General features: G+C 41.4%; 1 protein-coding gene across 6 annotated transcripts in view; it reads left to right on the forward strand.

Annotated features, from left to right (window-relative positions):
- The window catches only part of ankfn1b (ankyrin repeat and fibronectin type III domain containing 1b), a 124,349-nt gene that overhangs the window by 72,373 nt on the left and 30,584 nt on the right, over positions 1 to 21,392 (forward strand). For 4 of the 6 annotated variants that reach the window (XM_071463010.1, XM_071463009.1, XM_071463011.1 and 1 more), the window contains exons 5-6: positions 4,110 to 4,150; positions 18,092 to 18,214. In XM_071463010.1, coding sequence (XP_071319111.1) covers positions 4,110 to 4,150; positions 18,092 to 18,214 — 164 coding nt within the window. Of the gene's footprint in view, positions 1 to 612; positions 863 to 2,011; positions 2,152 to 4,109; positions 4,151 to 18,091; positions 18,215 to 21,392 lie in introns of those variants that run through there. The other 2 variants (XM_071463014.1, XM_071463013.1) reach the window with 2 other exon arrangements.

Raw genomic sequence — 21,392 nt, forward strand, 5'->3', positions numbered from 1 at the left:
AAAAATTCCTTGTATGTGAAAACATACTTGGCAATAAAACTGATTCTGATTCTGATTCTGATTCTGATTCTGATACGATTGATTGTCGTTCCAAAGATAATTGGAAAAACAAAGCTGTAGTGTCAATTCTTCTACGTTTAATGAGCATAAAGTCAAGACCAACCCCAAACAAACAATCTTCAGGCATATTGAGGAAAAGAAGAAAGAATATTTTTCTAAATGCTTTTCTGTTTTAACTATTAATGTCAGATCCTCCAGGTTTGCTGTTGCTCCACCCTAATTGCTGTAAGTTGGATAACGTGGTCTTAGAGTAACAACAAGGAAGTGAACCTGCTGTGTAAGGTTCCCACTCCATCCGTCCACATCTCTCATCTGCACAAGTTCTTCCCTTCCTGTAAACCTTCTCCCTCCCTGCCGATCATTCTCTTCAGGCTCCTGCTTCTATAATGAGCATTTCCTCCTACCACCCCCCCCCACCCCACCCCACACACACACACACACACCCCGCCACCTATTCTCTCACTCCCCCACCACCCCCTCACCCCCTCCTCTCTTGTCCTCCCCTTCTCACTGTGTGCAGAATTGGAGAAGCTTATCGCCTAGCAACCACAATTAAAGTACAACAAGTCAGTGGCGGTAGCAGCCACCAAACCTTCGCAAACCTTCATGTGACCAACAGCTTTAGACAGAACGAGAGGAAAACCGAGAGGGTTAGATTAGGAGTTGGACAGGTGAACAGCAATTAGAGCTGCCGCTGAAACGCCACAGTGAGGACTTTGGGCTTTGGAAACAAGAGAGAAAAAGAAGACAGGGAGAGTGGAGTAACGTCCTCCGACTGGGTTCACTGGGTAGCCCTCCACAGGTATGTGTGTGCTGGAATCAATGGACGCAAAGTGACGGTATTTAACACATTTGATGGTGTTTTTATGTGTTTCGCTGCTTGTGTAATTTTGCTTGTTTGTGAGTCAGTATTTGAAGAAACATGTTAAGCGGATTGTGATTTTTAGGGATTTAGCAAGAATACAATATATATATTGTCACTGCAATTTCACAGCTGTGAGGGAATGCCAAGTTTTTTTTGTTTTTTTTTTTTGGTACCTGCTGTAAAAGTGCTTCCATACTCACACTAAGAAAGATGCCTGTTACTAAAACTGAAATCTCATGAATGATTTGAGGACTAGCTAGATGACAGATTTTTGCGTATTTAATATTATTAGACCCACATAATCCCTTCCATTTTTGAATTTTGTTTGTGCATCATTTGCACCACACACCCTTAAATATGAATACCTACAACAGCAAATTTTAAACTGTTGTCATCCACTGTGCAGCTGACAGAGATATGTCCTACACTCAAAGCCAGCTAATTATCTCCCCTGTGTTCCCCACTATTATTAAGATAATTGCATAAGGTGTTAAGAAAAGCTCTGCTAGTTGTCAGGTGTGATGTTTCCTGCTACCATTATCTTTTGTTTTGTTGGTTTGTGAGGAGGGACAGGTTTTGCATGAGCAGCGGAGATTACACATGAGCTGTTTAGTCCTGATTTGAATTTTCCTCCTATTCTAGTTACTGTTAGTGCTGCTGTCTGCGGTTAGAGGTGGAGAGAGGAGAGAAAGTGCAGATGACAAGTTGCATGAACACCGTGAACCAAGTTTGTGAGAGGCTGTTGCTCATAAAGGCAAAATGTCATCAGTTAATGATCAGATCCAGGCGAACTGATTGACGAAGTGATTCACATGGAAACAGGCTGTAATTGCTCAAAAATCAGTCATGATAATATCAAATAAGGTTATTCAATTTCAGTAGAATGGGACTGTTTTCTTGAAAAGGGGGGACAACACAAACTTAAAAAATTCAAAAATATGTTGTTCACACATGTTCTGTATGTAATGATAAAGAGAACTGTACAAAGAGAAAGTTATGACTGTTTCCGAAAATATAATACTGTTGTGACTTTAGCTGTCAGCACATTTTCAGTTGACTTTCAGCATGATTCATGTTCTGATGCAGTCATGATAGGTGGCTCTAAAATAGGAGTAATACACGGTACCAGCATCCCCTCCACAGACCTGTCCCTCAAATGAAGGACACCTACCTCTCAGTAGAGTGGCGCTACCTGAGGGCACCATGGGGGAGCTGGGAGGTGAAAGGTCAGTCACTCTGTATGGCACATCCTGTCCCCACCAGGAGGATGAAACTGGTATGCAGACATATACACGCAGTGAAGTCAATCGCTGGTCAAAATGTCACTGCACTGCACACATAAAAGCACACACATACACACATACACACACTCAAAACGCCAGAGTAGAGGGGTTACCTGCTGGTGAAAATGTCACTGTACCGCTCATATAAAACACACACACACACGCAGGCATGCACACACTCACACTCAAAACAACAGTTCTCTCTGATGTTCAATATGAGATTCAAAGCGGAGGAATGCCTTCCCTCTCTTCTTTTTAAGCTCACACTTGCACTCGCACTGCACCACTGAAACACTTTGACAGACAGCGGCTTCAGTGTCCTCACAAAACTATATATGATAATTCACAATGTGAAGTTATGGTTAGCTGCATGCTGCCTGCACCCAGCCCCCCAGTCTACAGTGAACCAATGCATTCTGGGACAGGAAAATAAAGGATTTTGGTGTCCGAATATACTCAGGAGAAGATCCATGTGATTTTGCGTTTACTTCAATTCAGCATTAGTTTAAGATGGATCTCAGGGATTAAAGACAATTTGCATCTCTTATATATTACTTGCCAGTGTTAGTTTACTTTGAACATCCCCTATTTTTAAAGATTACATTCTTAGGGCAAATGAGCCAACCAGTCACCACCTCTGCACAAGTACTCATCCTAGTTTATTGCATTTAATGGTAAGTAGATAATGTTGTCAAATGACTGACAGCATTGGCTTGGCCCACTCACAAAGAGGATCAGATGTTTCTTTGAGTACCAAGGTGCTATTGGTGATGAAGCTTTGTAGTGGGAGGCAACGGTTTAGCCCGCCCCCATTCAAGGAGCCTGAATTAGCCTCCTTGGCAAAGATGAAAATGCAAAACAGCAACAGAACTTCACTCCAAAAATGTCTCCAGCCTCAGGCCAGTTATGGGTGTGCGCTTGTATTTATCTTTGGTGTGTATGTGTTGAGTGTCTGTGTGTCTTATGTGCACACCTCTGTCAGTCTCAGCATGTGTCGCCTCTGAGAGCTATACACCTCCAGAAGATGTGGGCAGCAGGGGGATACTATGTGTGTGTGTGTGACTGCTCCTGTGTGTATAGGTATGTTTTTGTGTCAGTGTGTGTGCTGTGCATGTGTGCCTGTGCTGGAGGGATGCATTCAAGCATCACCTGTTGAGCAGAGCTGGCAGGAAGTATTATTTTTGCACCTGAGTGTCTGAACTCAGCTGACTTCACCTTTGGGGAAATGGCTTTTAAACGCATTTCTCTCACTCACACTTTTTCCTTCCTGTACATTTTGATAAATGCATGTGAATAAAGTAAATCTACTGGGTAAGTGTTTGTAATTGTGGTGAGGGAGCTAATTATTTTCACTAGAGAGAAGGTCATTACCCATGTAATTGGCTCTTACAAGGAGACATTGATCATTTGATTGGTGCTGCCTTGAAGGTAAATGTTCGGATTAGTGGGCGGGTAGAGACATACATTAACTGCAGGTCACCTAGACTGTAATAAACCTAACTCAATTAAGGGAGAAAGCAGGATATCTCTGTCTTAGTGTTTGTGTAACTGGACTGTTTTTCAGGTTAAGTAACTTGTTGATGCTTTGACTGAGGCCAGTAAGTTTTGTGCAGAACCTTGACTACATGTTTGTTTTTTTATGTCAGAGGCTTACACATAATTTTCTACCTGCAATACACTTTTATTAGACTTTTTTCCTTAATTGAAATCTTGGTTGATTGCCAAATATACAGTGCTTGCTAGTGTTATTGGTGGACATTTGCTGGATAAAGCCATCTGAGCCTATATAAATGTGAAAAAGTAAAAGAAGTGTAGGGAAGTGTAAGTGAGTATTTACGGATGGAAAACCATGAATTGACTATCTGAGATTGTAATGTCTGCTTTTCTGCTCTATTTCACAGAGTCTTGGCTCTGCCGACCGGAAAGAGAATCAGCACAAGAAGTAAGTCCCATCTGTTCATATGTCTTTACATCCTTCCATCCATCCTTTCTTTCCTCTGTTTTGCCTGCATTTTATTTCCCCTCCTAATTTTAGATTAGGAAATGAGGCCAAAGGATGTGGACATGATTGAAAATCAATGGCTCTCAGAGACTTCATGTAATGCCAGACATGGATGTTGCTGCCATGTTCTCTTGCTGTGGCAACAGCAACTAATCTCCTTGTTGCTTTATGTTTACGCTGGTTGTCATTCTGTCTTGTTGTAACAACATATTGCAAGTTTCCTTTCTCTAATCTTGACTTATGTAAGACAAATACAGTATTTTGTCATGAAAAAAGGAACCATTACTGGCCTCATTAGCATAACTGATTATATCCAGTGTAGGATTGTGGATAAAGAGGAACATGAGGCAGCTCAGTTTTCAGGAGTGTTTCAAGGTAACACAAGTTCCTGAAGTATTTGACGTGATTCATCTGCGTTTAGACGCCAGTGAATTCCGATGTGAGTATGCATGTTTGAAAAGCAAGTTAAGTCTGTCTAAGCCTGATCCATAATCCATTCCATAACAGTAATACTTCTCAGTCATTCCAGTGTTTCAGCATGGCACTGTTTGCATTGACCAGACTAGGAATCTGCTTTCATTTGCCACATGGAACAAAAGCACTCCCAGATTTTGTTCTGCTGAAATGAGTTCTGTGAAATCATGAGAGAAATGTAGTTTCTCTGTGGAAGTAAAGATGAGGGGCGTGTGTTTTGTGTAACTGAGTGCTTCTGCAATGTGATCCCTTGACCATGACACTTGCTGTGGATTTGTGAGTCACACCTAGGACCTTCTTGCTGTGAGATAACGTATGCATATATCAACAAAATACACTGCCAGATGAAGATTGCTAAATCAACATAACAGCAAGGAGTCTTGGTTTGAGATACTTTTATTTCCTCAGTTCCTCAGTTCTTGTCTGATCTGTTGCCTTTAAATTGCTTCTATTGGCTCTTAATGTGAACTCAACAAAGACTCTATATGAGCATCTCAGTAACTTCTGGCTTGACTAATTACATCATTATGCTTGCCCGTAACATCTCCTACTGCATTATCTTGGGGCCAATAATAGGACCAAATAAACACTGAGCCTTTTATTGGAAAATCTGCCTTTTTTGCATGTCGGAGATCACTGTGTTAAACTAACCCAACATTTGACGTGCACTGCATATCACTGCGAAGTCACAATGGGCACATGCTGAAAGACATGTGGGGCAGGAACTTAAATCAAACAAAGATAGCTGTATATTTTAGTTACCCAGCAACCAAAGCCATGGACACCCGTACTTATCTTAACAGCATATCTATCTCCTGTGTGTGTCTCCCTATCAGCAGAGCAGTCAGCATGGTCTGTGCACCTAAGATAGTTTTCCAGTTTTTTCTCTTTACCCCAGTGGAGGACATTTCAGGATGCCTCTCTTTGGATCAATTAGCCAATTAAACAATTAGAAGATTTTCTATTAGCTGTCTTCCCCTGAAAGCTTCACCATTGCTTTGAATTGAAGCTTCATTAAGTGTAATCTTGTTTTTTTCCCCCTTGAGTACATCTACGCCGTCTCAGACAGCCAGGTGCTCTCGAAACTATTGATTGTTTAACTTTGTCTCAGATGTGATCATATGTTGCCATGACTAAAATACAGCTTTCACTTGTGCATTTGAACTGTCTGTGCTCACATGGTTTCATAGCAACAGGCCTTTCCCAGTGAAACATGGAGATTATATGAGTGTGTATTATATGTGTGAGATTTGTGTGTGTGTTGTCCTAAAAACACCCAGCTGTATTTTACTTGGATCTTTAACAAAGGTAACATAATCAGTCTGAATCAAAGACGGCTTCACATGTTGCCTGAAAGTGAAAATCACATGGTGGGCTGTGTTTTTAAGGCTGAACTCCCTTTGGTCCAGAAGTCACTAACAGAGGTACATGTGCTGCATCATAGATGTAATCTATACTTTTTTTTTAAATCATATCTCTGATGTGTCTGTTATGGGTGCTGGCACAGTGAGTACTCGATGTGCCATAATGGGAAACATTGGTTGCCAGGAGACAAGCAGCTGTATTGAGGAACCAGTAGAGCCACCATGGGATGTCAAGAAACGAGAGTCGGCTGTAGAATGAGGGAAAGAGAAGAGTTTTCAGTATGATCACATTTACACACATTGATTTGTGGAGGATGCAGACACACACACACACACACACACACACACACATATCTACATGTTTTCCATCTCAAAATTATCATTAACCTGAGGGATAAACAACAACATACAGGCATTTCATCTTTAATACATCAGTGTGTGTGTCTACACATGTTTGCCCGTCTGACTGAGTATTAGTGCATGTTCTGTAATATCCCATCTGTATTATCTCATCCCTCTCTATATTAACAATCACTCTCTGCTCTGGCTCCTACTCTGCCTTCTGTTCTGCTTCCCCTCAGGAAGATCGGTAGTTTTGAAGGTATATCTTTTTTTATGTCAAACACATTTAGTCATACTTAGCCTCAACATGTCAACAGAATGATTTTATACAATTACTTAAAGTCCATAAAAGACTCAGTCATTTCCTGAACCCAGAAGCAGATGGAATACAGACAGTGCTCATTTGTGCCCCTGTCAGGCTATTTCATTTATTGCTGTCAAGGATTTGATTTGCTCCACTTCTTATTAATGAAGGAAAATTGCTGAGCTGTTCCATTTTGTCCCACTTGGACCACTGCAACTTTCTACTTACGCACCTTAGCAAGCGATCACAAGTGATTTACAATGGCTCTGCAAGGCTTATTACCAGGCTACTGAAATGCCTCACATTAGTTTGTTAACTCTACTTTGCCTACCAAGCTCAGGGGCACAGAGGGAGAAAAACCTGTTTAAAATGAGGATGAATGGATGAACATTAACTGTCAAAAACATTTACTGGTCAATCAGTGGTCATTACTTTGGCTTATTTTTTATTGTGCATGTCTAAATGCATTTTCATCAAGAGATTTTACAGAGCTTTTACTTTTATTTGTCTTTTTATCTCTCATGCTGTTGTTGTTGTTGATGAACTTCATCACAGTTTTCACTGTTGTAATTAACATTTAAATTAACCTCAACTTCCTGCTCTACTTTTTAAACAACTTTAAATCCAAAGCTGACTGCACTTTTGAAGTTGTGGATCTGAGACTCTCTCTCTCTCTCTCTCTCTCTCTCTCTCTCTCTGTCTTTGTGGACACTGGGAACACCTTTTAAAAAGCAGCTCAAAACCCATGAGCTGGACTTGCCTTTGGATAGTTACGTAATTATGTCTGCGGTTTTTGCACTTGTTTTATATCTCATTTTTGCAGTTTGAAAGCTTGTCCTGAAATAAAAAACTTTACTCTCTTAACTCTCTCTCATCTTTCTGACCTTGTCTTTCTTACTTCCCTGGGTGCAGACAGTACAGGAAGGAGGGAATAATGGGAGGATGGGGCACTGGGGGTGTCTTTGGAAGCGAGGGGATGCTTTGCTTTTTTCATGGAGCGAGGGATTTAGGTACGGATGTCAGGGAAGAGAGAACTTGATTGGACTAATTTATTCACGGGAGCAGGGCATGTAATTGTTCTCATATGGGGTTGACGTAGGTGTGTGTGTGTGTCTGTGTGTGTGTGTGTGTGTGTCTGTCTGTCTGTCTGTCTGTCTGTCTGTCTGTGTGTATGTGAGATGGAATACCTTCAGGTGAGCAATGGGGGATATTTGTTCACCAACCATGTGTCTGACCTAAAGTTTTGTTTAGATAATAAAACCATATTGTGTAATTTCTCAGTTACTTTACATTACAAAGCCTGGCATATGGAAAATGTTATATACATTATATACTATATTATCCATAATGTTTATATACATATATATATATATATATATATATATATATAAATTCTTTCCTTTAATATATATATAGACACACACACAACTTGAAAAACAACTTTTTAGGATAATGGACAAGCTAACAATCACAGTAAAGTTAATTTCTCAACCAACTGCTCTTTTATGGTCTAATATTAGATTTGACATTTATGTAGCTGAAGGCGTCTTTGTTTTTCATGACCCCTGTGTTCAAACCTCAGACTCTCACCTTCGTCTCTCTAATTCCTCTCCCTCTTTTCCCTCCAAAGACGCTGCGCCTCAAACCCTGCGGTTGTTTTACTGCCACGCTCCCCACAGTCGAAGGACTTTTCCTCCCAGCAGTAGCTGCTTGTTGCCGTGGTTACAGCTGACACAGGAGCCAAAGCCCTGCAGCAGTTAATTCATGGCCCAGTGTTGATGACACCTCGGGTTTTATTAATTTCATTCAGTGTACAGTACACACAGTCCTGAATGGAGCCGATCAGACACAGCAGCGTATGTCTCAGATCAGAGGGAAAGAAGGAATCAGTCATTTATATTATGAATATTTAGAGCTAATATAGGCTAATGAGCTGCAAAGATGCACACGTGCTGACATTAACATATAACAGTTGTCCTCTGCAAACTAATGTGAACTCTTTGAAATGTGGGTGTGATGTCATCAAAAGTAATTTTGTAAAAGAAGAGAATAAGAAATAGTCGTAATCCTCTCTCTTGTGTCTTTCTGTCCCTGGTTTTTGCATCAGTTGGAAATAAGCAGGAAAAAAAAAGACAGTGACAGAGAGAAGACCCACCGCATGACTCTATCTCATCCCCCAGAGGTACAATCCAAGACAAATTCTAGCAGAAAGATAATAAGACTGAGGGTTCCTGCTGTCTGACCGACGTGAAACACATTCCTTTGTTTTTCCAGCCTTTTTTCTTTTCACCTCATTTTTTTCCAGGGGTCTGAAATCCCAGTGTAAATACATATTGAGGAGTATTTACAATAGTGGTAATGGTGGTAGGAGAGGGAGCTAACTCAGCGGGCCGGAGGAGACTGCCGCTGGCTCACTATCTGAGTGTGCGACTATTTGTACAGTTGATCTAGTGTGTATGTGTGCACGCATGTTCACAACAGCGAAGTGTGTGTTTGTTCTCATGCTGTGTGTCTGTGTGTTTCACTAGATGAAGAGGGTATACTTGTGTGAATGTTAGCAGCATTTATCCCTCTATTCGTATGTGTGTGTGTGTGTGTGTGTGTGTGTGTGTGTGTGTGTGTGTGTGCTCATTTGATGTGGCTTGGCTGCAGAGATGTTGGGTTGTTTGAGAACTTCCCAAGAGCCGGCTGCCAGGCCAAAGAACTGAGCAGGCAGAGACAGCCATTGTTTTGGTAAGGCATCCTGGCCATAATCGTGTGTGTGTGTGTTTGAGAGAGAGGGAGAGAGAGAGAGAGAGAGAGAGAGAGATGCAAAAAAGACAGAGAGCTTAATTTGGAGGACTTGAACACTTCTATTCTGTGATGCATAGCCTTTTCCATTCTGGCTTCAAAAATGCAATAACATGCACACACACTCACACACAGATACATGTAACAACATAGCATACAAACCCTCCATCTTCACAACCACACGAGCTGAGGGAGCTCTCAGGGAAAACATCTTTCTATTATGTTGCACAACAAATTGAATTCTTTACCAAACCTCTCCCTCCAGTTTGAAACCACACATCAAAATTTGATCAGTTTTCCCAAAAACATCTCAACACTTTGGCGTTTTTTGGCTCACAATAGTACAAATATGATTTCAGGATTAAATGATTTTGGTACAAACAAGCCAACTCAGCATTTCAACTGCCATCACCAATCCAGGGTCACAGATTGACGTTTTGGATTGAAATTCCCTGTTTGTTTTTCTCACCAAGTGATTCCACAGCATTGTCCTCCGCTTAACCTAAAATATGTTACTGGGAGTGCTCAGTAGGATCCACGATGGTGGCCAGCTTAACATTCTGCATATCCTGCGGTTCGAAATTCCCATTACAGCGGCCCTTCCTTTGCAAGATGGATGGATGCAAGTAGGATGGACCCCCACCTCTCCCCCAGATGAGACATTCTGCAAAGGATTCAACATGACATTAAAGTTATTTCCTGCCCTTAACCTCAGCAAGAACATAACAAAGTCCTTGTAAACTTGACAAGTCAGAAATGCCTCTGTTTATGGCATTACAGCTTTTTTTTTTAGTACTCCCATAAATGATATTAAAACCTCCTCAATGATATTAAATTGAATTCCCGTTCAGAATATAAACGCGTGGTCACCAAAGTGAATAATGTCCAACCTGAGTTCAACTCAACAACTTAGTTTTGACTCGTTTAGCCAATCAAAAGAAACATCACACCTATGACCCATGTTTGCAAAAAGACTGCAGGCCTTGTAAATTCATCTGCAGATTGCAAGTGACTTTTTTATGGGAAAAAAAACAGGACACTGGCACAATTTTTGATCTGTGTATAAACAGAGCTTTGAAATCACTTTTGTAGAAAAGGCCCTAAGTGGAGAGGACTGGTTGGATGATGCACTCAGATCGACCGCCAATCAACCCACTTCATTTTTGCTGTGTGAAAGGGGTATTTGTTTGTATGGATGTGGATGTGAATGTGTGTTTCCCAGCTTCTATGCCCAGCACCATCTACTTCACCTCATTGCTTTTCCCGAACTGAAACCTAATGAGTTAAACCATCAGCCCAAGCTTTAACTGTAAATCAGCTGTTTAAATGGTGACTGGAAAAGTGTTTAATTTGGGGGATTTTCCTCAACTTCCTATCCTTAAGTTAGACCTTTGGATCTCATAAGTATAGAAATGCGAGTAACACGCACACATCTCTCTCCCTCCTCGAGGTTCCCGTCTCCTTTCCAGCATAAATAATCCCCTCAGTCTGCTGGCTCAACACTGATTGGAATCTCGACGCCGTGCTCAATTGTGGGTTGATGGGGGAAAGTGGGGAGCCCTGAGCGTGTGTGTATGTTTAAAGCTGTTTCAAGGCCATAAACATAATACAAGAGGGATGTCCACCTCCGTCAGGCCAGGCCTCTAAAAACCTCCATTTAGTTTAACGAACGTTGGCACACAGATTCACAGCCATGGACTCACATGAGCGATTCAGGCTCATTCACTTAAATGATAATGATGAATATTTACTGCAAATTACAAAGAGATGTACTCAGACTGGCTCACATGCATACTCTCACATTCACTCCTTTGCCTTCCATTCAACCATTTATCCAATCAAACAGTGAGGCATGAACCCTTACTGCCAGCACTAGTGCTGCAATACAGAGTATACTAATACAGGGCGTTAAGATCCAGGCTCCACAAGGTTTTATCAGCTTTTCTGTGTCCTAGAGGAAGCCAGTTGGAGTCTTAAGTGGAGTTTTACGGTGAATTATGAGATTCTGTGCAGAATTATTAGTGGGTTACAATGTCATGTGATGTGGTGACTGATGACAGCAGAGATAAGGTTTTCAGCAGCCCAGACACCTGAACATTACACGGTCACTGTATGTCTTTCCTGGATTCACTGAGTCAGTCAGTGCTCATCTTGGATTTGGGAAGTAAATAACATTATAGTGTGTGTGTGTGTGTGTGTGTGTGTGTGTGCTGGCACTGTATTGCACACACTCTTCTATGTGCAGTTGGGTGTTACCACATCTCCCCAATGTGATAAATTACCCTGGATCAGTTTCTCCCAAATCACATTCTCCCTATTATCTCATGCCACCTAACTGAGAGCGAGTGGAAAGAGAAAACTGTCTGTGGTACCACTTTGCCTTGCCCCTCCTCTCTTAGTGGTATGGTGCTCTAATAGTTCGCTGGCTTCCATGCGTTTGTCAGCTCAATTCAAGATTAATTTGACTTCAGATCCATCATCAGTATATCTCACTGTGTTGAGTCAGCCTTATGCCACACATCAAAAGCGGAGGGGGACACAGAGGGAATGGCATCAAACCCAACACCACAGGGAGCTGACCAAAGTGAAAAAAAGGCATCAAATTCCTCCCTCATTTTTGTCTCCCTGACAAACTCTGTATGTGCCGAGTCCGTGGAAAACAGGAGTGAGAGAGAGCAAAGTAATAAAAGGGAGACATTTGAAAAAAAAAAAAAAAAAAAGACGATGAAACGATGAGTGTGACTCAGAGACGTGCAAACGAAGGGACGGAGGGAGAAGAGCAGAGAAGGAAATATCTCTGTTTACCGTAGTGGGTGGATAGGCAGCATATGAAAAGATGTGTGTAGGGTGATAACAGAGTCCTTTCCTTTGGCACGTAGCAGTATGATGAGATCATTAGCATTTGAAGTTATTGTTAGGATTTATTTGTCAAGGCAATGAGCTGGCTGTTAAATGCCTCCCCTCTTCATTGGACTCATGTAGGCGCTAGAAGAATTATCTCTCTCATCAACATATTTGTTCTGTGTTGACTTGCTTTTAGTCATGCACTGTATAGTTTTGATGCATTATTGTAGACAATTTTATAGTAATCAGAAATGAGCCAAATTCATTCGACTCCAGAGTACATGAGGTGTTGTGCAACAGACTGCTGTGATATTGCTTCTCATTTATTGACCCCCACTGCTCCCAATGATTAAGCATTACACTTTGAGCAAATCAGATAATGTAATCGTATCAAAAGTGAAGGAAAAGCTTGTTAGTTTGAAGAAATATCAGTATGTTTTATTAGTGAGACCTCAGTCCAAGTGAAATAAAAGCGGCCTCCACCATGTACAGAGACGTACACACAGACATGGGTTTGGATGGAGATGGTGAGTGGAAAACAAGGCTTTCTTTGAGCAGATTTTAATTAGCAATGTTCATAGCTTGGCTGCGTTCTTTTATGATTGGACCACTGAAAGCCTTTTTGTTTGCCTAATGAAACACATTGAGGGGTATGTTCCCGAATTAAACTGTTTGTGTATGTGTGTGCGCACATGCTTGCAAGCATGTGTGCTTGCATCCATTGTATTTGCATGTATCTGTTAATGGGTGGGTGCCCACATTCTTTTTGGCGTATTAAGAGTTCCACTGGCAGGGACAGGAAGCCATAGCAGGAGACAGAGATGAAAGAAATCCTAGCACTTTGTTTTCTCTCCTTTTCAAAATAGTTGTTTTAGGTAGACAGCCATTGCCCATAATTGCTGAAACAAGGTCAGGTATTTGTCTGTCCTGCTTATGATTTACTATAGTGTCTGTGCCTTAGTAATCTGAAATAAGATCTGTGGTTAAGGGCAGCCCAACCTCAGACAGACCACATAGATTGTGTAATGCATAGCATTCTGCTTGCTGCAGTGGGATCTCTTTTATAACTATGTTTCATACAAATCCCTTTGTGTGAGATGAGAGGCTATGAAGAGCACACTTGTCATTCCCATTAATCGAAATATAAACATATTGAAAACTTACTATTAAACAATAATAATTGTGCATTCATGACAAGAAAATGTAAATAAAGCTCCAACTAACAAGGTTTATCATTAATTCATGACCCAAATTATGGTAATATAAAATGCTAATGATGTAATGCTAAAACTATATTTGAATTAGTCATTTTACATAGAAATTACTTTAACAACTTTTGGAAGTACTTTGCCATATTAATAACTTGAATAATTAGCACCTTGGGGAATGGAGCTTGTTTTCAGAATTCATAATTTATAACAGTTATAATTTAGAAATAAAACAGATGAATATTGCCCACACTGTAAATAAGCTTCTCCCTGTATTTCACAGTTAAACGTCTTTGAGCTGCAGCAGTTTTGCCAGAATTCCATGCAGTCTTAACTCTGCTCTGTAGTGGCAGTGGGTTACTGAGCCTGTGAGCGGGGTCAAAGTCCACAGTTGATAGGGTTGTGTACTGCCAGCGAGAACAATACGTTCTTTAGTAGAGCTTCTGCATATTAATACCTCTGAACAGTTAATTGCCGCCATGGCAACAGAACTGAGGGAAAGGGACATTAGGTGAGTGGTTTGCAAGAAAGCGATCCCTCGCAGTGACAGTGTGAACGTGTGTGTGAGGGCTTCAAATGTGTACGTGAGCGTAGGTCAACATTTTCTCCATATCACCACACAGATCATAATCTAAGTCACATTGCAGCGAGGCAGTGGTGGGCTTTCCCACTGGACAGATATATTAGGGACAGTTAGCATATCTTGTAGTCACTATAAAAGGGAGGACAAGGGATTTTATGATGATGAAAACAAAACATAAAATATGAAAAACGTGGAGACTTTTAGGTCTAATTAACCAATGTAAAAAATACACTATGCACTACACTATTTGTTTCTGTCCGAGTGGATAACATCATAATAAAAATAATTATCTCTGTTTGCAGGCCTTATTTGAAGAGTCTGAAGCCAGCAGTGCTAGCAGTGCTCTGAGGCTGTCCTTGGGCATAGCAGTGCTTCAAGCTTAATTGTAGTGTCAGCATGCTAACATGCTCACAATGACAACATACTAATGTTGACAGGTAATGTTTACCATATATACCATCTTAGAAGTATGTTAGCTCGGTAACATTTGCTAATTAGCACTAAACTAAAGAACCATTGGGACAGGATTATTAATTTGGTCACAATCAATAAAAAGGCATCTCAGGTAAAATTAGGCATGAGGATAAGCTCTCAGGCAGAGGTGACATGGTAAAGTCTGTACATTTTTCTACATCATATTTCAGCTTTATACATCAGAGGCAAATAGAAAAGAGATGGAAAGGAACGCTCCCATGGCAGGGCAGCTGTCCATTGTGCACACATGCTGTGCAGCTTTGCTCCGCAAGCGTCCGTTCTGCATGTGGTCTGAAATGACTTAATAGCCTTTGTCTGTGTGCATTGAAAGCAGGGCAAAGCGGCTGAGGTTTGAGATGGAAACTGACAAGAGACTGGCACATGCAGGTATGCCCACACTGGCCTGTAGATTTTTTCTTCTGAGAGCGCAGGGCAGCTGAAAAGGAGCTTGAGCACCAGTGTGCTCATTTGTATGTACTCGCCTGGTGATGTCATAGGTTAAAAGCTTCACTGGATGTGTCTAAAGGATCACAAGGCTTCAAGGTCATATTTGACTGGATGTACCCTCCTCCAAGCTCAATTCTCAAAGGAAAAACAATCAAATCAATCAAATGTCTGATTTCTTAAACTGTAATCAACACCAGGAAAATGAAAGAGAAAATATGATTCTAATGAGAAGATAATCGACTGGGATATCCTGAGTGGTCCTCCAAGGGGACTGCGTCACCACAGTGTGCCTGCTGTGATGATGTTATCAGGGACAGCTGCATGGGGTGGAGCCAGGGTTGAGCCAAGAGGCAGCCAGTTGCCAGCAGATCCCCTCCACAGAGACCCACCTGCTTCGCATGTCCAGTTTTCCTCTAAACCCCTCAAAGGGATTCCCTGAGTCCTCTTCTATGTCCACTGGCCCCCTTGTCTTTGAAGTCGTGATCCTGTGTGTTTTCATGGCATTGAAGTCATTATCCTATGGTCATGTCGTGTCACGTATTTGATCCAAAAGTTTGTTTGAAGTTTTACAGGGAACTCTTAAAGTAAGTATTGGTCACAGGCCAAACATATTAGATCTATAAAAACAAAAGCAATTATTAACAACCAGTGATGAACAATCACCCATTTAGGCTATTTATGAACTGGAATTTCTCAGACCAGCAAAGGCTTCAGTTTATGTAAAAGGACATCAGCATCAATGGTTGGCAGTGGCTGGCGTGCACAGGGCAGTGGTACTAATTTAATTAAAAGCCCTTGAAGAAGAAGAAGCCCAGCCTAGCTTAATACCATCAATTAGGGGTTACTCTGCCATCTGACTAAAATCCCACACCCCATGTGTGTGATTCATACAGGAAAATATGCCTCTTTGTCTTCGAGGTCAACCAACTCTTTGGAGAAGCTGGCTCAGGGTCAGGAAACAGTAGCTGAGGATGTAGGAGTGGGAACGAAGGCAGTAGGGTTGGGGGTTGTTGTACTAGATAAGCCATAGCATGAGGTCATTTTGAATGAGAACTTGTGTATTTTCATCTTCACTTTTGAAAACGTCTTCACAGTGAAACAGCTGGTGTTAAGAGGAATCTTTTTGTAGAGCAGGAGAGAATGTTTTCATGGGCTCATTTAAATCAAAGGAAAATGTTGAACAATTTTCTTAGATATAGTTTGGGTATAGTATGATCATATAGTGTAGGTTTATTTTTAGTCTTTGATGTAGATGCATTGATTTCATGTGATATTCTGTGAAAGCTTTAATGTAATACTGAAGTATGCTCCTCAATTGTCACTTTTGCTTGTCTTAGTTTTTTAAGTTGGTGTTTAGAGGATGTTAATTTATGATGTGGATTCTACTGGTTTTGAGGGAGTGATGAAATAACATTTTGGCAATAAATCAATCTCATTTTGTTTATTTATTAGTTTGAAAAAGAATGGAGGAAGTTCCAGTTCCAGGTAGCAGAATGCCCAGTTGGCATGGATCTGTAATTTTTAAAAGGGTTGTACTTTAATTTCCAAGGTCATAGCAGTCTTTTATTCACCCCAATTGGAACATTTACAACTCCATGATGCAATAAACGTCTTGATCCAATTTCATCTTTTGGAGTAATCATTCTCTCAGATCTGATCGCCATCTCACTGAAGCATTGGATTTGACAGGACACTCTCAGACCTTCTGTCTTCGAGCAGTCTCCGTGACAAGAATGGATGAATTACTCATACAGCGTCCTGACACGATGTGACATGATGCCAGTTTGGCAATTCAATTAGGCGCAACTGGCCACATCATCACACTGTCATTCATCCATGTCACTGTTCAGAAATCAAAGTAATGGCTTGAACTATTGTGTAGAATCTCATCAATCCATTTTTATCAAAGCCTTATGTGAACTGCTATTCCCGCAGCATCTCACATGAACTGACGGCAGTGTCGGCAGATACAAGCTTCGCGTTTGTGCGGCAGGGTGCACCCCAGTGGTCTGTGCTCTCCTCATCCCTGGAGTTTGTCTCCAGCTGAGCTCACCATGGAGACTAAAATGCTTTTTGGCTGAGGTTGAGAGGAGATCTGTGTATGTGTGTGATTATGTATGAGTCAGTATTAGGGATATTTTATCATTTCATTATGAAACTGAAACTGCAAGTGCTTGAGATTAGTTGAGCAAAGAATGCCGCACATTACCTGGGCATCATTTTAATCCTCTGTAATTAAAAAAAAGTAAGAAATTCCCTCTACTATACATTTTTTTTAATCCACCAACCAGTTTGGCTACAATTATATAACCATTGGCTTAATAAGTCTTGTGCATTTTTACATTACTTACACTTCTGTGCTTCAGCAATGCTCCTCTGTGAGTCTGGCTCTTTGATAGAGAATATTATTACATTTTGATTAGTCCCCACTGTTACCACAGCAATATTGCAATGCTGAGTCTCATCAAATGTGTCCCGGGCTGGAATGGAAGAAATATTACATTTCCTGTTTTTAATTTTGAGAGAAAAGTTGAACTGGGACATTGGCAGCCCAGTAGAGGAGATTAAAATGTGTGTGACTTCACTTTTTTTTTTTTTTCTATGAAAAAGATTTGGAGAAAATTAGACAGGAAGTATGCGGCTTTCCCTGAAACCTAATGTTTCCTCTGGGAACTGCAGCATTGTTACACTCTTTATCAACTTCATGGGCTACATTTCCACCGAGTATTGTGATTTCTGTGAAACTGAGTTTAGTTTTAGGTGTAAGAGAATCTGTTTTACTGGGATTAATATGTTTTGCAGCATAATAGTAAGCTTGGATGAACATTTATACTTTATAGTGTCAAGAATTGTACACGATAAACCTAATGTGTGCCAGTCCCTCTGTATGTTTTCTTATTAACAATTATATATACTGAGAACTGAGAAGCTGCCAAGACACCCAGTGGATACTAACTGGATGTTAACTTCTCCGTAACTGCTTGGCAAAAACGAGCTAAGCAATGGGCTAAGCTCTTATTCTGATCTGTTTATTCTTGTTCTGTCCCACAGGTTAGAGTCAGGAATCTCCAAATTTACACACCGTCTATCCCTCAAAGACCGTCCCGCCAAAACAGAGAAGACTTCGTCAGACAGACCTCCATCCTACAGGCGACGATCTCTGAGCGTGGACTGGTAAGACCAACTTTCTCTTAATCTACTTTATCCCATTCTTTCATGATCCCTAAAAATCTAACGTTATGACAGCGTACTTGGTCTTCACTACTAGAACTCTAACTCGTCTACACGGCTCTTTGGTTCTTGGACTATGAAGATTATGAGGTGAAATAAAACTTCATAACTTTGGATCAGGAGAATTTTTTCACTCATCACACTTTAAATCCAAACAGTTACACCTAACAAGAGAGACACAACTGCAGTTGAGCCTTGCTGTGATGTGTCTGTGTACGAAGTCAAGGCTGAGGTCGATGAGGAATGGGGGCTGGTGTTTGGGGCGGGGGCAGAGAGTGGGTGGAGTGCCGATAGGGTCCTGCTCTGTCTCTGCGTCTGGGTTTCGTTGAAGAGCGCCAAGCAGCTCCAGTGGCGCCGGCTCATCTTGCTCTTGTAAAGCTCCAGTCCTCAGGCAGCCGATGAAAGGAGTTTGAAAGCTTTCCATCACGAGGCTGCCTTCCCGTCCCCACCCATGGGAATCCTTCCCAGTCTCCCCTCTTGTTGCCTGGCCTCCACTCGTTTATCTACCCATCCATCCTGCCGTCTGTTCATCTGGCATCCCCCCTGAGCTTCCTGCTATGTATTCTTGGCTCTTCCTTTATACTTCTCTCACCATTGGGAAAATAGCCCCGGGTTAAAGCGGATCTTACACTTCCTTTGCACTTAATTTTGTCAAGTACAAAAAATGTCCAAACAGTCACGGGTCTAAACAGTTTCCAGGTTTCTGATTGCAGCGCGGGGACTACGGTAGCTATTCAGTGGAGTTACTTTGTGGTTTATGGAGTTACAGGTGTGGGATCCTCTGAGGTCCTATCGAATCATGCTAGGGCCCGCTGTGAGGTCTTACAAGGTCTTTTGTCGGTCTTACGAGACCTACTGTGTGGTCTCGGACTGACGCTGCAATGTGTGGTCCGCCAGCAGAAATGTGGTGTTAATTGTATGAGTGTTGGAGTGTACGTGCAGTGTGAGGTCCTTTACTTTAACAGCTTCATGTTTTTCTCCTATGTTGCTGGAGAGGGGACCTGGCCTTTAAAGTTCAGGCCCTGATTGATGTGGTCTGGTTTTAATGAAACACAGTGGGTAGATTGGACATGTTCATTTACAAGAGGGATTCAGTGGTAGGGGGTCGGGGTGGTAGCTACAGCTGGATTCTGACTTTCTCCAGGGTGAGCCACCGTTACAGGAGTGTGACTGGCCTTTTGTGACATAATAAACAAGGGACCCCAGGAGGAGAGATTCAAGGTTGAGGGCTGAGTCATGCTACTGGGAGGTGAAACAAGGTCAGTCCAGCTCCTGACGAGACCAGCACAGCTCCTCTGGAATGCACAGACATCAACGCGCTCAGAGGGAAAACACATGTGCCAGTAGCATCTCTTGAAACCATCCCATGAGTCAGTCGCATTTTTGGAATTGCTCGACATTTTTCACTTCTTATTGTTTTTTCTCACTATTTATGAGACTTTTTTCCATAGTAATTGAGCTTTGTTTTTCTTTGTAGTATACTTGTCAAATACATCGTGTGAGAATGTTGTTTTTAAGTCCCATTAGGCCTGGCTTTGTATGTGGGTAAACAAAAAAAAATGGTCAGAATTTAAAATCTCTCCTTTCATATTAAATATGAGTTGACAATTGCATGTGGTGATTTCCAGTTTTATTTGTTTCTTGAGTCATTTTCCATAACTGTGAGTCATGGTTTACTGTACATAGTGAATACTGAGAAATTACAGTACAGATCAGACAGAATTTTCTTAACAGAGGCTGTAGAACAGTTAAAGAAAGCACTGGAATGTATTTGCCTGTAATGAAAGTGAACTGTAGAGTTATATATCAATATATGCTTTAGAATTAAGTTAGAATTTTGCCTGCCCCCTCCTTCCGGTCTTTAAATCGAAACTTTAAAGAGTAAAGTGAGACAGGGATTATTTAAAATGCCAAGCTGGAAACCTAGCAGCAGCCCTCCGCAGTAAAGCAGTCTCAGGTGGCTTAACACTTTACTATCTATTTAGTGGACCATTGCCGTTTATGTCGATTCAAATCAGATACCCAAACAAACTGTGACTATTAAGGGAATTCTGAGCCAAGGCAGCCCCATATACAAGCCTGAAACAGGAGCTGTTTTGTAGCTTTATCAAAGTCTGTAAGAGCTGGCAGGGCCTTGGGAAAATGCGATAATAAAAGATAATGGCAGTGTTATTGTTATTGGTAATCATAGTAAATGGGCTCTAGGGGTAGGAGTGGAGAAAAGAGTAGAAGGAGGGGGAGAGAGAGGGTTTGAGGGAGCGTTCAAGGGGAAATAAAAGGGTATTTGCTACGCTAGTTAAGATTGCTGAAAAAATATTCCAGGAAAACTTCAGTATTAATGATTAAAATGTACATCAGTGACTTCCTCGGGTAAACGTGGTGGCCTTGTGAGATTCTGAGTAAAAATCAATTTTCACTTCTAGCTCTCTAAATCCATTTTAAAACCTATTTCATTTTAGCTTAGTCTCCTGACAACATGCAGTGTGTCACGAAGGGAATTCTCAGGATTATGAGAAAATGTGAGTTCAATATCTGAACTAATACACCCGGCCTTACATAGATCTGTTTCTCACTGGCACGTATATTTGCTGCCTTGTTTCCTGTGCATAACGTGGACACAGGAGACATCCAGAGAGTCTGGGAGTCAATAATGGGGCTATAAAGGGACACTGGTTCTGTTCCAGCACACAGCCTGTAAATAAGTCTTTATTTCTATATCCTCTCATGGTGACAGAGAGGCAGTGCCAGCCCTTTGCCAAAACCCTTGAGTACAATGGAGAGGCAGCCGTGTATGTCGGCCAAGCAGTTTTTATTTCACATAACAGTTCCTTAAGTACTTAAACATCAACGTGTAACATGCACTCAAACCATATCCACTTGATAAATAAAGGCTGAAATATGAACGAGTGCAGTTGGTGCAGCATCAGTATGTGTTTGATTGTGATGTGTGTGGCTCTTCTGTCTACACTGCAAGGTTTAAATCCTCTCCATCCCCCGAGGGCCCCTGTGCTCCGTCTGGTGCCACCCTGTCTTCAAGGATAACTCGAAGCTGACAGCGCTCTTAGGATGACGTCTTAACTTCAGTGTCAGGAAAGAAACCAGCCTCTCCTTCTCAAAGCCA

Source organism: Trachinotus anak, unplaced genomic scaffold, assembly GCF_046630095.1.
Source record: "Trachinotus anak isolate AG129_WGS33_773 ecotype Australia unplaced genomic scaffold, CSIRO_AGI_Tana_v1 ptg000025l, whole genome shotgun sequence".
Taxonomy (NCBI): domain Eukaryota; kingdom Metazoa; phylum Chordata; class Actinopteri; order Carangiformes; family Carangidae; genus Trachinotus; species Trachinotus anak.